This window comes from Trachemys scripta, chromosome 3, assembly GCF_013100865.1.
Source record: "Trachemys scripta elegans isolate TJP31775 chromosome 3, CAS_Tse_1.0, whole genome shotgun sequence".
NCBI classification, from domain to species: Eukaryota; Metazoa; Chordata; order Testudines; family Emydidae; genus Trachemys; species Trachemys scripta.
This window is the reverse complement of record NC_048300.1, coordinates 129,467,500-129,485,725: the sequence shown is the minus strand read 5'-3', so window position 1 is coordinate 129,485,725 and position 18,226 is coordinate 129,467,500. Positions and strand designations below refer to the sequence as shown.

The 18,226-nt window shown below is 43.0% G+C and overlaps 1 protein-coding gene across 1 annotated transcript in view; it reads right to left on the bottom strand.

Annotated features, from left to right (window-relative positions):
• Positions 1-17,359, bottom strand: part of SIM1 (SIM bHLH transcription factor 1) — a 59,298-nt gene extending 41,939 nt beyond the window's left edge. The window contains exons 1-8 of the mRNA XM_034765981.1: positions 16,921-17,359; positions 5,245-5,327; positions 3,975-4,064; positions 3,586-3,694; positions 3,367-3,452; positions 1,953-2,152; positions 1,737-1,843; positions 542-689 (exon numbers count right to left, since the gene is read on the bottom strand). Of these exons, the coding sequence (XP_034621872.1) occupies positions 542-689; positions 1,737-1,843; positions 1,953-2,152; positions 3,367-3,452; positions 3,586-3,694; positions 3,975-4,064; positions 5,245-5,327; positions 16,921-17,095 (998 nt within the window). The 5' untranslated portion in view covers positions 17,096-17,359. The remainder of the gene's footprint in view (positions 1-541; positions 690-1,736; positions 1,844-1,952; positions 2,153-3,366; positions 3,453-3,585; positions 3,695-3,974; positions 4,065-5,244; positions 5,328-16,920) is intronic.
• Between the last annotated feature and the right edge of the window lie 867 nt (positions 17,360-18,226).

Sequence of the window (18,226 nt, the reverse complement as noted above, 5' to 3'; positions counted from 1 at the left end):
CTCTCTCGGAACAAAAAAGAAATCTCAGAGCTTTGATAGAGACTCTGGATGATATTAAGAACTTCAAACCCCAGATTTTTGAAAAGAAAAACAGATGTCCTGTTTGTTAAGTATAAATAACTCCGTACATTCAACCCTTTTTTTTCTGACGCTGCATTAAATTTTATTTAAAGCTGGGTACATTTAAACTGTAAAAAGAGAGCGAGAGGGAGCCGAATATGTGGGCGACAAACCTCTAAATCTTTTCCCTAGCGAAAGAGGGAAAAAAGAAAAGTCAGACGGGAATCTTTCATCGAGATGAAAGTGCTCCCTGGGTTTCCCAGCCAACCAGGTGTGTCTGCTCTGGTCAGTTGCAGCAGTGAGCGGATTTAGCAGACCTAGGCTAAGAGGAAGGGAGAGATTGTGGAGCTAGGTCTGTTCCAAGCAACGCGCTTCGCTGTGGTGGGGCAGGGCCCCTTTTTATCCCTGCGTTTCCACAAGGCCTTTCCCGTCTGGCGCGCCTCGCTCCGCATAGTTTAGAGCAGCCCCTGGGCTCACTTACGTGAGGACGTAGTTGACGCTGACTATGCAGTGTGGCCGCGAGGACCTGCTATTGTGCACGATGGTGGCATAACTCTGCACCCACACCCAGCCGCCGTGCTTGGCCAGGAAGCGGTAGTATTTGGTGGTCACCTGCCCTTTCACGAGCACTGCGGAAGATACAAAAGAAGGAAAGGAAAGAAAAGGACCTCAGTGGAGTACTGCTGCTCCTTGCATGCCCCCGCCCCGAGAAGGGTTACCACTCACTGGGGAAGCCCAAGTTGCTTTTGTTAGCGGGAGCTCAGATAAAGGGCTACAGCTACTTCTCAAGGAAGCTGGCTCAGGGCAAACGGGTGCAAAGGCAAAAATACAGATCCGAACGCTGTGTGTGTGTGTGTGTGTCTTGGTGACAACGATCCCGCGCCCACTGAAGTTAATGAGAAAGCTCCCACTGACATCAGAGGTGCGGGCTTAGTGCAGATAAATTCATGTCCGGAAATTTCCAAACAACAACTGATCCCATCACTTATGTGTCTCCGGGGTAACCAATTCATGTCAGCACATTAACAAAAAAAAACAATGTTCACAGAGTGCAAAGGAAACTACATGCCACTAACTGTTTCACAATAATAAATAATAATGCACAGTCCACTACTGCGGGGGGGGGATATTTTTTTCTGATAAAGAATATTTAAAATGGGTTTTGCGTCTACTTGTGCCCGTTACATTTTCTATAAATGGGAAGAAAACTTACAGGAAACGAATATCTTTTTCATTCATTCACCTCCCCCCCCGTGTATTAATGTCAGCGTGATATTGAAATAAAAACCGGATCTACGACTCGGAATATGACTGTTCCAAAGAAATGTGTACATAAGATTCGTGTGGCATTGCGAGGCTGGAGAAAGGGAGTCTGGATTTTACTGGCAGGCCCTTTTGGAGCCGGGAAAAGATTCCCAACTGAAATGTCTGAGATTTGATCGCTTTAGTTCTTTCCTCATAACGGGTTGCTGAGGGAAAGCATCGGTGAGTTAGAGACCCAATGCAACTGCTCCTTGTCCACTCCCCACCCAGCCCCGATTTCGTCCTAGGTGTAAATCAAATAAGTCCGGGTTTAGAGGGAGAAGGCTAACATCAGGCCTCAGAGCAGCTGTCCTGGGGGCGGGGGGGGGAGGAGGCGGTTACTCCCTTGTGCTTTAGCAAACAGGACTCCTTACACAAATGGTGAGCGCAGCGCAAGTGGAAAGTGTCACAGCCATGGACGTGGTGGTAAAGGGTCTTCTCTATCAGGTCCTGCGGCTCGTAACCCGTCAGCTCAGCCACCCTGTGGAAGAGAGAGCCAGAAGCATTCACCAATAAGTGACCGGGCAGAGAGCGAAGCCGGACAGGAAAGAGCGGGGCCGGAGCCTGAGTTTAAAAAGCAAACCGGCTACCTGGAATCTAAGAAGATGAGCTTCATGTCCAGGCTGGCCCGGAACATGAACATATTGCTGTGCAGCTTGATTTCTGTCACTGCGCTGGGAGGTAGCGAGTGGCCAACAGCGACCAAGCCAACGTTCTGGTAGCAGCCATCGAAGGGGGACATGTCCAGGCTGTACTGGCGGATCTTCAGGTAGCCGCTGCAATGAATGACCTGCCAGACACAAGACAGGGACACGTCACGCCCTGCGTACATCAGGGAAATCGCTCGCGCTTGAAAACACACATACTACACGGGTGGGCACCTTAAAGGTGGCCGGCACCCAAAATATACAGCCTACTGGAGAGCAGCGCAGTGTCATAGGAATTTGCCTGTTACCATGGTCCTGGACAGAGAGAGATTCTTTTCCCTATAGAACAATTCAGCAATCAGGACCTGATCCAAACCCATCGAAGTCAGTGGGGGCTGTTCCAGGGATTCAAGTGGGATTGGGATCAAGGCCTAGCTATGCTTTTATTATTCCTCTAAACATTGCAACAGTCAGAAAGACGAAGTGGTGCCAGATTGTTCACAACTGATCTTTGTAATTTCACCCACACAAGATGTATGTGAGTGTAGATTAGGTGCGTGTATATACGTAAATAAATATGTGTAAGGTGTTCGTTACATAGATATGTATTAGACACCATATGTGTATGGTATATGTATGTGGATATAGATTTATACACATTTCACACATATACATAGTATATATATTTTGATGTTATAATAATACTTTATTATAATGCCTTTTTCCTGCAGGAACTCAGAGCGATGTATGTGTATTAATGAATTTAGTTTCACAATCATTATTCTTCCCCATTTTACGGAAGAGTCGGCTGACGCAAAGAGAGATGCTGAGAGGCAAACGTCACATAAAATGTTTGTGAGACATAGAACCCAGGAGTCCTGAACAGAGGTACCTAAAACTAAGACTCGGAGGAGATACCTGACAGGACCTTAGACTAGGAGAACTTCACCTAATTTGAAGAGCCTTTACAAACTTTTTTAAAAGTCCATCCAAGTTCGCCCAAAGGTTTCCAATGGGTCAGCTCACAGTTTCCACAGAAACAGGGGAACTTCAGTGGGTTTTGCTTGGTTTCTACTACAAATTCTGGCAAAACTTGGGGGATTTGGCTAAGTTTGGCTTTGTGGTGTGTGTTCATGTATCTGCAACCCGAAGAGAAACTCTGGGCCTGAACACGAAACCCACACTTTAGAAACGTCCTGCCCGCTGAAATCGCTCAAATGGGCTGAGGTCTCATTCTGACTGCTAGTCCCCTGCTTTCACACCGCAAGACCCAGCGGCCTAGCCAAGCACAGACATTCTCTAACATGCACTTCCCATCCTTCTGAGCAGGAACCTCTGGTGACTCCTGTTCACGCACCTTGTAGCCCCCGCAGGTCAGCCCCGCATTCCTCTTAGCCAAGACGCACTTCATCCTTAGGAAAAAGGAGCGCTCGATCTCATACTCTAGGGGAAAAGGCAGAGGCACCAGTGAGAAAAGGGCAGCGGGGCCTGGTGGCACCTGATGGCTTCGCTTCCAATGCAGAACCCACATCCGCACAGGCGCTGAGGCCAAGCCGGGAGAGAGAATGTACTTTACCCTGCACGAAGTGAGAGTGGTAGGGCTGGTGAGCTGTGAGCACCGCGGTCATCTCATCGTGATCAGCAGGGTGGATGTATTCGTAAATGCTATTTCCGGTCAGCTCTACCTGTGAAGGAAGAGGAGGATTTCATCTTTCTCGCCATTGACATAGCGTGCGTATGTAGCTGGTGCTAGATGTGCGGCCATCTGCTCCAGTGGTACAGCTCTATAAACATACAGACAATTACAGTGTCCTGGCTTTGTCTGTGTTGCCATTCACACTAGCTCCGGTTTAAGCAAATCGCTTAGAGGCAGCTGTACATCTCCTCTGGAAAATACAGGGATATAGATAGGGGAATTATGTCACACGCACGTATAAGCCGTTAATGGGCAACCTGTCCACTTACCTGTGATAAACCCAGATGAACGGAGGCCGTCTCTGAAATGTACATGATCTTGCCGTCTGGAGCCACAACAAATATGAAGCCATCCAACGTCTACAAGGAAAAGAAGACACCACATATCTGTGAACTACGTGTGCCTGGGATTGATTTAGCAGATCGGGGATTCCAGCCTGGCTTTCATTACTAAAAGAGTTGGAGGGTGGGAGGAAGCTGGAACATCATTTCAATAGATCCGCTTAACGGGGCCAGGATATGAACATAACGCACCTCAAAACAGGGGACCTGTTTGAAATGGCTCTGTAATAAAATGTGACAATGAATCAACCTAAGACTCCAAAGCAGCAAGAACAGAAGCTCCCAGCCTGGGCTTTGCTGACCGTTCCCACTGGAGAAATACTGAACACTTCCATCCCCCATCTACGATTTCAGTAGAGATTTTAATTCTTACATATTTGCTTAAGAGATTACAGCGAGCAAGGAACGATCTAAAACTCTCCACAATGTAAATAACGTTTGAAACGGACAGAACTATGTAAAAGGCTTGTTAAGATTAGATAGATAGATAGATTTAATAAGCGTTATTTGTGTGCACTGAGAGCAGAACAGGCCTCTGTTTATTAGAGGCGGGTATAAAATGCTGCAAGACCCCACAGTACCAAATGCCTGAATAGCTAGGATTGTAATCACTAATATTCCTTTGTTAATCCTTTAGGCAACAGTGAGTTTTCAATTGTGTCATAGCTGAATTAATGTTTTCTGTGTCTTTAATTAATCAATGTTTATTCTAACTACCATGGGATCAAGGCTTTCTAACCGTTTGCGGCACCTGTACATATAAAATGTACTCCTCAAAATAGCCCCCTGAATCCTCTCTACGGTTTCTCCCACTTTTCTTGTCACCTTGCACCACTTTAAAGACACGTGTTTGTGCTCAGCAGATTTCTCAGAACAAGACAACTACACTCACAAATCTTTTCACCCTGCTGACTGACAAGGCTGTTGAGATTAGGGACCAAATCAAGCTACCACTTTCTCCTTCGGACACATAGAATGGCCTCCAGCAAGTTGAGAGGCGCTGCGCAACCCATTGTACCGTGATAGAGGCAAAGGATCGTGACAGATAAATTCCACCACACTGTTCACAATTCTGGACTCTCCTTTTGTGAAGCACGTGAACAGTTAAAGATTAGACAAGGGAATAATTAAAAGCTCAGAATATGGTACGATCTCTTTAATCATTAATACCAAATGGCTTGCGTTTCCAGGCCAGTACCTGCAAAAGATGGGATCCCAGCTCCCGTCCAACATTATCCAAAGGGCTGGTTCGACTAGTATGGCCCCAGGCTTCGCCAAGTCCTGTTTATTTAAGACACACAAAAATTAAAGTGAGACGACAAGATACAAATTCTCATTGGCCAGTCAGGGATGGTTTATTTGAAACTAAAACAAAGAAAACCAAACACTTTAAAACGTTTTCTAGTAGTTGAATAAGCGGAAATAATTCCCTTGTTGAGTATTTTAAAATCTAATTCCTGTTTGGGGAGGGGATATCTATGTTGGAATTACCAGTAAAATTCATTAATAAGAACTGAGTGAACTCAACTAAGCCAGGGAACCGGCTCCAGATAAAACGCTATTCAACCTGGACAATGGCTTCTAGAAAGTATAGGGTAACCAGATGTCCTGATTGTATAGGGACAGTCCCGATATTTGGGGCTTTTTTTTATACGGGCTCCTATTACTCCCCACCCCCTGTTCCGATTTTTCACACTTGCTGTCTGGTCACCCTAAGAAAGTAGCTTCCCGGAAGAAAAGGTAGTACAATATCTTTGCTTCTGACCTCATTGAAAAATTACAGAACAACATTGCGAGGTATCAAAATGAGACCCAAAAAGAAATATTTAATTTCAACAGAATGATGCGGTTAACAGGACTTGAATGCAGTTCAGAACGATTTAAGTGTTGTAAAGCCAATGAAATACAGCATTGCTGTTATTCAGTATTATTCGATTAGAGAAGGATAACTCAGGTATGTGAGTATTTTATTTCGTGTGTTTGCCGACTCTTCCAGAAACGAATGTTTTGTTTTGTTTGTGCACAACCTCCCAAGAAATTAACAAGCTGAATATGTAGACCAGGCTATATATTGGGTTGGCTTTAAAATGTAACCCTGGCCATCAAGATAACTTTCTGATTTGATCAGCGATATGGTGTAAATCCCGAATAAGGCCCCGATCCTTCATTCCTCATCTATCTATCGACTTCAATAGGAGCTTTTGGGTGCTCCAGGGATGCAAGATCGGGTCCCTGCATTTTATTAAAATTTATTTCCACTTTAACGTATGCCACTAAAAGTAAACTACCTTTCTCGACTTCTTTCCATAGCTGCAGTGTCGCGACAGCACCAGACAGTGCATAAATGTACTTCCGAAGCGGTCGGAGTCACTCACTAACCAAGGTACCAGCTCCTCTCTTCCCAATCAAACCCTCTTCCCCACGACATGCAAGGCCCTCTCTCTCCCATTGAAGGAATGAACTCTCTTCACTGTGAATGATCTGCTTCCAAATACTCCGTCTAGTTGGATTCAACAAGGAATATCCCCGGACGTGGCTAATGTTTCAATGTGTGCTTGTTTTCCTATATGCAAAAGGCCAGGGAAAGGAGCCGGATGGAACGGACTGTGCCGGAGTTAAAAGGCATTACCCATAAACAGTTTAACAATGCTGTTGCTGAAATAATTTCAATTTAGCGATTAAAACCTTTTATGCTTACACCATTAAACAAGGCTTAGCAGTGAATAAAAAAAAAGTGATTGATGGCTGCGCAGAGCAAACCGCCATGAGGCGAACACCGGGTCCAAGCAGGGACAGCCTCCCGCAGAATTAGCCCTTTATAAACTCCTCGCGGCTTGTTTTTCGTTTATTCAGATGCAAACAAACAAGGGATGGGAATGGAGGCGATGTGGAGCAGTTAACTCCCTCTCAGTATTGACCGGGCTCACCTGGGTGTTTACACGTCTAAATAAAGCTAACGATTTCTCTACCGCTATTCAAACACTGAAGCGCCCACTCTCAGGCCGTGCATTCTCTGTCTCTCTCTCTCTCTCTTCAGCCATCCTTTCCCCCATTTCTCCTCTCCATCCCTCCTTCAATAGGCCAGAGCTTTTAGCAGCGCCAGCCCCTCCTCGCTCACCGTCTCTCTCTACCCCCTTCTCAGTTCTCCACAAGAGTCTCTCTCCTTAAATCTCCACTTCTTCCTCTTCTGTTTACATCCCTCCCCTCTTCCCCATGCCAGCATCTCTCTTCTCCTTTCTGCCTCTACGCTTTTCTCGCCTCCCCTGCAAACGGGGTAATACCCCTCCTCTCCTCAATTCTCCCTCGGCCAGGGGCCTCAATAGACTGCCTTTCCCCCGCCCCCCAATACATATACCTCTGCCTCTATCCCCTGATCCTTCATCTCGCCAAATGCCGGCCGGCAGCAGGGTCCTTGGGATTAGTTCCTTCTGCTCAATAGCAGGTTCCCAGTGACTTTCCAGAGCCCCGAGGTAAAGGGTTATGGGAGAAGTCTGCACCTTACGCGCTTCTATAATAATTGACAATTGTGCTGCCCCCGAAAGCAATCATCCCATCTCCCCGTTAGACAGCAAGCGAGCCACAGACGCACTGACTTCTAACCCTTTTTACTACCCAAACGCAGTAGTAAACGATTTCATTCATGAGACGGTGGCGGGGAAGATACTAGAAAGCATATACACCGTGGAAAGCGCGTGGTCAAATTAACAGGCACCACATTTCCTCTTGAAATTAACAAGCACTAACATTATCCTGCAAAGGTTGCATCGTTTCCAGAGAAAGACCGAAAATTCCCCTATGAAATTTTGATTAAGTACACGTTTCGAAGGTTTGGTTTGGTTGTGCTTAACAATAAAGCCTATTAAAGTGAGAAAAAAGCACCACTTTGCATAAAATGTCCTACCCGGAGTATCAGGAAGACGGATTTCTGTATTTAATACAGCGGCTGAATTCCTTGCCTAGGTTCTAAGTTGTTTATTAATCCGAGTTAACGGGTCTAATTATGCTGCTCCTAAAAGGGAAAATAGCCCTACCCTTGCGGGTTAATGAATAGCCCATCTACATTACAGGTTAACTTTTTTTCACGGAGCATTGCACTCCTTTTTTTATGTGTCAGGTGGAAACCTTTCGCTGTTTAGCTGTGTCTAAGTTAATGTTTTATAATTAAATGTTTTCACTTGTCTACCAGAACCGGCTTTTCGAAACCCCACAATATGAGACAGCTCTTTGTATTTTCCAGGTGTTTCAGTGCTTTCAAGTTAGAGACTATTTTTATTCATTGCCAATCCTTCCGACCACCCCAGCCCATTGCTATCCTGATGCCCTTTAAAATTCTGTTTTTAAAGGGTTGTGCAGAAAAAAACTCTTCATTGATGTAACTTTTTTTTATCTGCCTGTCTATTCGTTTTAACACCCAATTTTCTTTTAGCGAGGGGGGTAAACTGTGATTTCTTGCACTTGACCTACCGCAGAAAATTCTACAAATCCTTTGATTGTCTATTTAAAACAAAACAAGGAAATCAGCTTCCTTTTCGCTTCAGGATTACACTGGAAACAAGATCTAAAGATTCTCTTGTAATTTGGAGAGGCGAACAGAATAATAGGTTTGGAATAGAAACAAGCAGCTTTGTGAGGGGAAGGATAACTAAAGCGCTTTTAGGCAAAGGATTTTCCCAGCTAAAGTGGCCGAAAACAAAGCAAAACATAATCTATTTTGGAAGATTTCCAAGATATGCCACATTAACCTTAGTAGATAAAATTTGCTTTCCTCCCTGAGCCCCCCACCTCCATCAAAGTCTGGTTTATCATATTTACATAAGTAGCCTTAGAAGGGATGTATCTATTATGGATCTAAAGCGCTAGCTGGCTCACATTTCATTTGAAAATCTAGGCGAAGTTTTACTGTTGCTTTATACCTGATGCATTGTATTAAAATACCCCCTGACCCACGGATTACCTCAATGGACTGGCTGCATGGGCTTTGTAATTTCCTGAAAATGAGATTTCGATTTATAAAACAAGAAACCAATTAGTAACCAAATGAGGCGAAGTAGATCCACTAAAATTGACCTAATCCCACAGGCACCATTTAGGCCAGTTCTTGGCGAATGAATGATGAGCCACAGTCTAGCGTGGGCTCAAGGCATCATCCAGCTGTGTTATTGCAAGCAGCAAAAATAAATTGATCGAGCTTTTCCTTCGGAATGAATTTTCTACTCTTGACAAAATATAGGTTATAGCCCCTACATAACAGCCTCCTCCACTCGAGGTTATTTCTTATAAGAAGATAAACAATTTAGGCTACAAGGAACTGCCCATCTTTAGGAGAGAGAAGAAGGCGTTCTAGCCAACCTGGAATGTTGCTTCGGCTATTAAACCAGTTTCAGCGCTTTGCAGGAATATATCATAGGACGCTACCATGTTTGGGACTGAGGACGCTGACTCATTCTTTATTTTAATAACTTCTCTGTGGAAATGCATTTAACGTTCACAAATTAAAGGCCACAGAAAACGTTTCTTTGCCTTTTCTGGTGTCAGTGCATTAGCCACATCAGCTGAATCACAAGGGACCTTTCTGGGCTTTAAAATGTTTCATTTCCATCCATACACCGCCAGACCACTGGAGTTCACACGGACACTTCCCTCCCCAACGCTTTAAGAACCAACAGCTTTGATCTAACCATATCCACCCCCACCATTCGATTGATTCAGTCCTTAATGCTAGCAACCAGGGGCAAAACTGGGCTGATACATACAGTGTAGTTTCTGCCCAATAGCATTTTGGCTGCAATACCCGGGCGCTTATTTGCCATCCAACGGTGGCAAAGGAATGGAAGGAGGTATCCCTTCCAATAGTTTCTAATTTGATCTAGGAAAAATAAAATTAATTAAACAAACGGGGAGAGGGGTAGGAAGAATGTGATTCCAAAAGGCACAGCCACCTCTTTAGCACTGGCAGATCTGCTAGGCCAGGAAGCTCTCTGTGTGTATCTGCAGCTCTGAAACACTCGCTACCCTCTTCCCCTTCCTTTGTTTGGGAGTAGTGAAGAGGGGTTGGCTGGAGATGCAAGCCCTTATCGGTTTTGTTTTCACTTGCTGGCTTTTGAAATGATTATTTCCCCAATAAACTATGGGTCATACAATCCGGATTCACCGGAGAGAAAACAACCAACCAACCAACTTTGCGTTCCCGTTTGGAAATCACTCTCAGACCAGTAAAAACAATGGTTAAGGGGTGACTAGGGGTTGTGAATGCTTCCGTTTTGAAGTTCCCATTCTCAGACGCCTGAAGGAGTTTTGTTTTCAGAGGAGTGGTGCTGGTCACTACCTGAAAAATTAGGCACCGTTTTGTTATGCCCTTTATCCTCGTTTACACTAAACTTTGTAAGAGTGTTTGGCCTTTGGTGGGGAATGCATTTCCAGGCTGCGCTCTGGAAGTCTGTAATGCTGAGTACAAAATTAAGCAATGCCAGCACAACCCTCCTCATAAAAATGTGCACTAAATATATATTTAGTTAGATGTGGGGGTCTACAGCCATATAAATAAACCAGCGATATGTTAAACCTATTTAAAATAGGACCAAACATACAGTTCGAATAGAAATACTGAAATTATTTTATAGCAGTGTGCTCCAATTCTGCCATCTTTATTCAGGCAAAACTTTTCTTGAAATCAGCAGGCGCTTTTGCCTCAGGCAGGTCTTGATTCTGATTTTCTGTACTTACACTGAATAATATATATCTATCTAGTCTTCAACCCTCGACCAGATCCTGCACCGCCTACCCTGGCAAATGTCTCATGGAGTTAATAGGGAGTTTTGCCTAAATAAAGACTACAGAATAGGATCCATCTAGCCTGTGGTCCTTACTCTGGGAAAATAAATAAATACATTCAGTGGACTCGCCCACTGACCTCAAAAGGGCTGCTTTTTTCATAGAAGTGTAGGACCGGAAGGGACCTCAATAGGTCATTTTTTGCTTGGGGGAGGACTGCAAATCAGGCCCAACAAAATGATATGATGTAATTAAACGAACATTTTAATAGTGAGGAGAGCACAGCACACCTGAATTCGATTTGTGCTGTTCTCTTTGGGCACCTAATGTTCTTGCTTCGGATTTGTTTTCCTCTGCAAACCTGACGGGCAGCACACTCACTCACATATCCAGGGAAATGAAATGACACAGGCAGCCATTACAAGTGAAGCTCAAGCTCGAGGGAATTCCCAATTGCCCGCTGTTTGGCATCCGGAGTCTCAGCGTCTTTGCAGCGGGACGCTACAAATGGGTGCGAAAGGCTGTGTGCGAACAGGAAGAAGGCTGAGCTAGGGGCCCGGAAGCCCAGGGCGCAGCGCAGTTCGCCGGAGCAAAGTGCGTGGCCCACTCATGTAAGCAGCAGCACCTTCCCTTCCCCATATGTTGCCTCCATGCAGCCGGCCAGGTGAAGCCCCTCATAAAGCTTTATAAGTGCACAGGCATTTCACCCCAGAGTCCGTATGCAGCTCCTAAAGCAGCACCTTTCGTGCTTCCTCATCGCCCCGCACCAGCAGGGCTACTTTCTTCTCTCTTACTGTAGTTTCTTTGGGGGAAGACCAGCTAACCAGAGGGTCATTTCTCCCACTCTCAAAGGTAAAACCCCACCCGCCCTACAAAACAAAAAAGGCACAGGGTGTTGCATGCAGGAATCAACCTGAGTTTATTAACCGTTTAATTGGTTTACTATCCATGGCCTGTTTTGCTACCTCCTAGCGTAGCCCTGACATAGATGATTTCTTAGTTAATCCTACAGGTACTAGTCAACGATAACTAAAATCCCAGACATTTGAGACTGCGAATAAGCATCAATTCTTCCTTGGAGGGTCCAGATGAAATGAAAACGTTTCTACAAAAAATTGCTGCTCATTTCGAAGTGTCTGCGGATGCCATTACCAAAGCTTTCTAAAAAATTATTAGCCCGATAAACCAAATGCGTTCATTTGAAACAAAGATTTAGTTAATATTCGTATTTATTCCCTAAAGAAATAGTCCCTACATAAGCATCAATGCTAGGGGAACAGAGAAATGCTACCTGCGCTGATTCACTACACAACAAAATACCAGCATTTTGCTTCTAACACACACACACACACACACGGCAATGTAATGACACTTTACAATGTAAGCCACGATCTGCAATGCCAAACTAAAACGGCAGCCACAATTTTGGAATTTCATGCAGGTCGGTATTATCAAATAATCCAAATCAAAGTTATTTTGTTCACAGGTAGCTATCCTGACAACGATTGTACCAAATCGCTATTTCACATGGTATTCATATGAATGCTGAAAAGCATCCGCCGAGTTTTTTTTTTTTTAAACCAATTTTTATTAGCAAAAGAGAGGGGGTGTTGCTGAAGAAAATATTTCACCATTGATCTGATGTGCGCTTTCTGGCACACAAATCTGCTTTTGCAACTGTTATGCAAGAAGTTTAGTTCTGCACTTCACATTTTAAATCCACTCAAAACTAGAATTAAACACAGAGAGGCAGCCTGGAGAGTAAACTGAAGCTTAAAGGCTTTTAAATGAGAAAAACTTCTGTAAGAAAATAAACATTGAAACCTAATGCTCAATCATTTCCCCTAGCAGTAAGAAAAACAGCATTAAATCACCTATCCACGTGGGAAACGGATTTTTGTTTTCGGTTAGCCGTTTAGCCCCTAAAATAAAATAAGATTAAAGATTCCAGTATTGAAATGCTAGCCATTATTATTCTGTAAAGGTTTATTTAAACAGTGCCCTTTGCTTGAGTCTGTGAATTTAAGCGCCTTTCTGTGTAGACTACCTACAAACAATTTTCATGATCGTTTTCCTAAACTATTTTCGCAACGAGACAATAGCATGGACTTATCAAAATATGTTAAACTACTAGTTCTCTTTCTACGAAAAAAATATATTTTTACACACACACACACACACACACACACACACACACAAAATCAAGGAAATTTTTTGAGCTATTTGCTACACGGGGGATGTTTGCTCCTTACAATTTTCTAAAGCTGTATTAGACTCGGCGTTTCAACTCTTCAATGGTAAATTGCGATTTCAGGGCCATATCTTGTCGTCGGTTTGTTTTTAAAAGCAGAACTCCCTACTGAATTCAACATGGAGTTGTGCTTAAAAATTGATGGCACGGTACGGCCCCTTAGTGATTTACCAGAACTGCAGGCCTTCCAAAAGTTAGCTGGCCACTGGAAGCTCCTGTTTGTCTTCTCCATGGAGGTTTAACTCCCTGGACCAAAAGGATGCAAGCTGACCAAGCCGCTGTTTTCAACTATAATAGAGTTCCCCCTTGAGAGGTTTAATTTACAGCAGACTTGTGAATGGGAAAACGGGAAATGTTAAGTATTTTAACCAAGCTTTTTTATTGGTATTGAAGAATTCAATTGTATCTTAAACATGAACCAAGGAGGATAAATACTACGTTTGCGCCACAGCTCAGAGAGCCAAGAATTCATCTAAAATCTTTGCTTATTGTAATTTAATGTTCGCTTTCTTTCTTACATTAGAAATTTGAGTTGTATTCAATATACAATTATTCCTATTTTTCAAATAAGCATAGGAAACTGCACCATGATAACGCTATGCTTATCCATCCACCCACTCTCTTTATTTTAATCGTAAAACAATTTCTCTCTTAAAATAATGAATCCGAAATGTATCTGCATGCTGATCATATAAAAGCTGTTCAAAAGGAATTATACACAGAAAGATGTTCGCACATTATTTTTCTGTCTATGCACAGCTCTGTGCCTGAGCAGATAGTATCTATGTCTTTCTACATATAATCATTTTAATCCGTTCACATATAATCACGGCCCAGATAGATTTGAATTCATTATTTTAAGAGGGCAGTTGTTTTAGTAGTTGCACAAGAACTGTTAGTTAGATACAGGTAAAGTTATTCCAACCAGACATTTAAATAATAGGTTTGTGGTAGAAAGCCTTGAGGTGACACGTTATTTCTCTATCTTCTTGAGCCTCTTATCCGTAGGCTTTAGTCAGTAGTCTGTCTCGCTCCCAAAAGTTTGTATCATTTCCCTTCCGGGGGAAATATAATGAGAAGGTTCCCACCTTTAAATATACCCTCTCTCTGTAGCCTGCCACCTCCTTCAGTAACCCCTTTGCTACTGGTACATAATTTCTTTGCCTCCTATCCACATCCCATCGTTAATTTCACACTCTTGCCTCTGCTGGCGAGACCGACCCCCATATTTCTCCCAAAACTGCCCTAAAACTGTCCCTCAGCTCCGATCCGAACTTAGACTGATCCTGACTCAGACTGGAAAGGGTGGACCCCACCACTCCTTACTGATGGCCTGGCAGAACTCACCAGTGGCTTCCCTCTGCTCAAGGGCCGGTGAGTTTCGAGGTCATCAATAAATTGGGAAATAAACGATGTACCCGAAGTCGGGGCCCCGCTTCTACACCTGCATAAACACACGCAGACACGTAGGGTTGGAGGTAGGAGCAGACTCTATTCCGTATTCATCTCGCCAGAAACAAGCAGCGTTCAGCGCAACAGTGCGTGTGTGGGACTGCGTGCCTGCCATTCTTGCTCACTCACAAGGAATCAGTAGAAAATACGCAGGAGGGAGAATATATTCTGCGTGGCGCTGGCTGCAGAAACAAGCACCGCTAATACAACGCGCGCGTTTGTGCTGCTGTTTCGGTGGTTTTGCGCCTGCCCTACACAGACGGAGGGGCAAATAAAGAGAGAGAGAGAGAGAGAGAGAGGAATATATGCCGTGTGGCTCTGTCTACAAAATCAAGCCCTCACAACGGTCGTGTGCTCGTTTCTGTCCCTCTCCCACACAATATCCGCGCTCTTTGAGAACTACACTGGAAAGAGCTTCGATCCCTGCTTCCTTATTATTATTTTAACTTTCAGTTTGCCTTTAATTAGACTCTGAGGGGTTTGCTGCGTTAAAAAACCCATTTAGCCTCCTCCCTGGTCTCTCTGCACAAATTGGCATATGTTTTGGACAGCAGCAGCTCTGGCTATGGTGCACTTTGCCACACAATTCCCTAGTGCATTCAAACATTCTGCTTTGGCACTGAGGGACTAGGATCAGCTATTCTTCTCTTCCCATGATTACTCACAGCCTACAAGAAACACCATATGCTTCTTCTGATCAAACAACCCGCTACAGAGGCACCAATAATTGACGAGACCTGCTCGAAATCACGCAGAAAGGTAGCCTACTGAGACTGCAGGAGTTGACAAATCATTGCTAATAATCCTTTTAGGAACATCACGGCCATCAGAGTTTGCAATAGCTTTATTTTTATAAAGTGCGCGTTGACAGTATAAAGGACAACTCGATCTCTTTTTAAACAGAAGGCAGCCTAGTCTAATGATATTCAAGCCGGCAAATCACAGCCACAATAGGAATGTGCAGTTTCATTTATTTTGTTACCTTTCAGGTGCTACAGCTTTGATTCATCTCCTCGCTTGGTTTCAAGTTATTAGGAGATGGATTTTATTGCTTAAGGAAATTACTTCAACATGCAATAGATTAGAAGTTACTGTCAAGAGGTTTTTTTTTTTCTTTAAAAAAAGCAGTTTTAAACAATCTGACAGAAAAAAAATCTTCCCGTATCCAAATATAGATATCACCCCTCACATACTTACACTAAAAGTATAATTTAATAACGAACAACTTCGATTTTCAATCAGACTTTTTAAAATGCGAAGACTAATCTATTGCCCTACTTTTCCCATCTCCTGATAGAAACAGATTCGATCAAATAGCCAGTCTTCCTTTGTAAAATACAATATCCTGGGAGCTGTTCAAGCTGTATATGTGAGTCATGTTATTAATTCGATTGAAATAATTTCCCGTTTCATAGTTTTCTCTTCCACATACAGGATACTCCATTCAGGTGAATCTACATAAAATATTCGTGCAGGCTTTTTCACTAATTTTTCCCTCACATTAAAAGAAATAGATTCAAGATACAAGCGAACTTTGTGTAGTCCCTCTTTAGCGATGAATAGTCCCTCTTAACTTTTCCTGGTGTTTGTTTTGCTTGGCAGCGGATCTAGACATTTTAAACATTAACTTTCAATCCTAGATTTGGTTAACGGCAAGACTTTTTAAAGTATATAAGAACTCCGAACCCTGATTTTACTAAACAGACTAGACTGATCCTTCTTACACTGATATCAACCTAAAGTTTGCCATTGACTTCAATGGGAATAGGATCAGGCCCAAACTTGGACCCCATTTTCATAGGGTTACAGGGATTTTCAATTCTTCTGAGTGTAGAACTATTATTAAATATTTCAGAGATCATTTAACATCACCCAACTGTCCTAATGACTTTCAGACCAGGAGACACCACATTCATAATGCAATCAAGGTTTATTTGGATTTGTTATTTATTTGTATAGCGTTGTACCTGTAAACTGTGGTTCAGTTCTTGAACTAAGGCTTTAAGACTTAGCATAGACTTATGTAAATATTTACCCATATATTAACTCCCCTTCATATAGCTATAAATATGGGTGGATTGCCCTTTTTTGTTATACACGTGCTTCGCAAGGGATGCAGATCTTACATAGTAGAAAAGAAAAAGTCATGTTTGTTTTAGTAGAATACGCAGCTGAGCTCAGTATCTTGAAGTGTTGACAAAAGCACTGTTGGTCCCCAACCAAACATGTCCCATATGTACTGAAGTGAAGTGAAAGTATTTACGGCAGAGAAAAGGGACAACACAGGACACCTTCCTTCAGGAATTATACACTGCCAGATGAAATTTACATAAGAGTAAACGATCATCTGGACTGGAATTAGAATGGGGGCAAATATTCATTTTCAGTAAAGTCACCTACCTTCAGGAAAAACCACCCTCATTTTTAAATAGCTGGTGGTGAGTCTGATTATTGAGGCTTTATCCAGCTGAGAGGTGATAGCTGAGGGCAAAGGCAGTAATTTAGCCAGTTCATAAAATTCACTGTTTTCTTTCTCCCGTCTAGTCCGGGCAGCATTTTTGGACTTCTCTTTCATTGTGTTTTTTTCCCCCTTCCTTCTTACAATTTGAGCTCCCCAGATTCATCCAAAGAGGGGAGAAACTTTCAATTACAATTCATCTTCCAGAAGCATCAAACATTGTTTTTTGAACACGGAGGGTTATTCTTCTAAATCTTTAAATGGCATAAAAAAGATTCAAGACCAGGAGTGATAATTTAAAAAAAATATTCACTTAAAAATAACATTAACAATGCAAATGGATAGGAAAAGTCCAATGCAGCTCAGAGAATCCCAGTAACTGCGGAGAGAGCTAAATGCCTGCACCACACAGCAACCAAATCAAGGTATTCTGTCCTTTTCTTCTACTCAATGCTGCAAACATAGCTTCTCGAAAAAGAGACATAATCCTCTCTTTTTTTCCCTGCTGTCAATCCGATGCCCGAAATGATTGGCCTTCGGCTCCTTCAGTGGGTAACAGGTACAGGTTACTTCCTTCGTGCCACTGTGAAGACAACAGCATTCCTGGGATGAGAGATCTGTTACACAATGCCACAGGTAACCATGTTATTAAATCTTAAATAAATAATCAAGAAACAGCCTCTTACGAGTTGCACCATTTTCTCAACTAGGCTCACAATGGAAAGTGTATTTTTGCATCTCTGGGTGAGTAGCGGCTGAGAATGGGTAGAAAAAATAAATGTTCGTATATTCTCCACCCACATTTCGGCTGCACAGACAAACATTTTATGACCAAAATGAAGTTACAGGTTTTTATTTAAAGAATAGGGAAATTCTGCGCTCTTTCCATTGCAAACTAAACTAGATTGTTTCCTTCTTCCTCTTTAAATGTTAGTGCCCGGACTGCAGAACAGAAGCCCCTAATACATTACTACGTCCATTGAAACGTGCAAACAGTTCAAATCCCAACGCATTTGTACTTTTTCCGTGTGTTCTCTCAATTCATCGTTGTGTGAGCCGGAGTCTGATTTCTAAATCCACCCTCTAACCTGTGAATGAAAGTTACATTTTTAGATTCTCTGGACGCATGCTACCCCCCTGTCCTGCCTAGGGATTGAGGTAACAACAGCATATTAAACAAAGAGCGGCACAGTGTCCAACTAGACCCGGCGCACAGACAGAACTAGCCAAAAAGCAATCCCAGAAGGG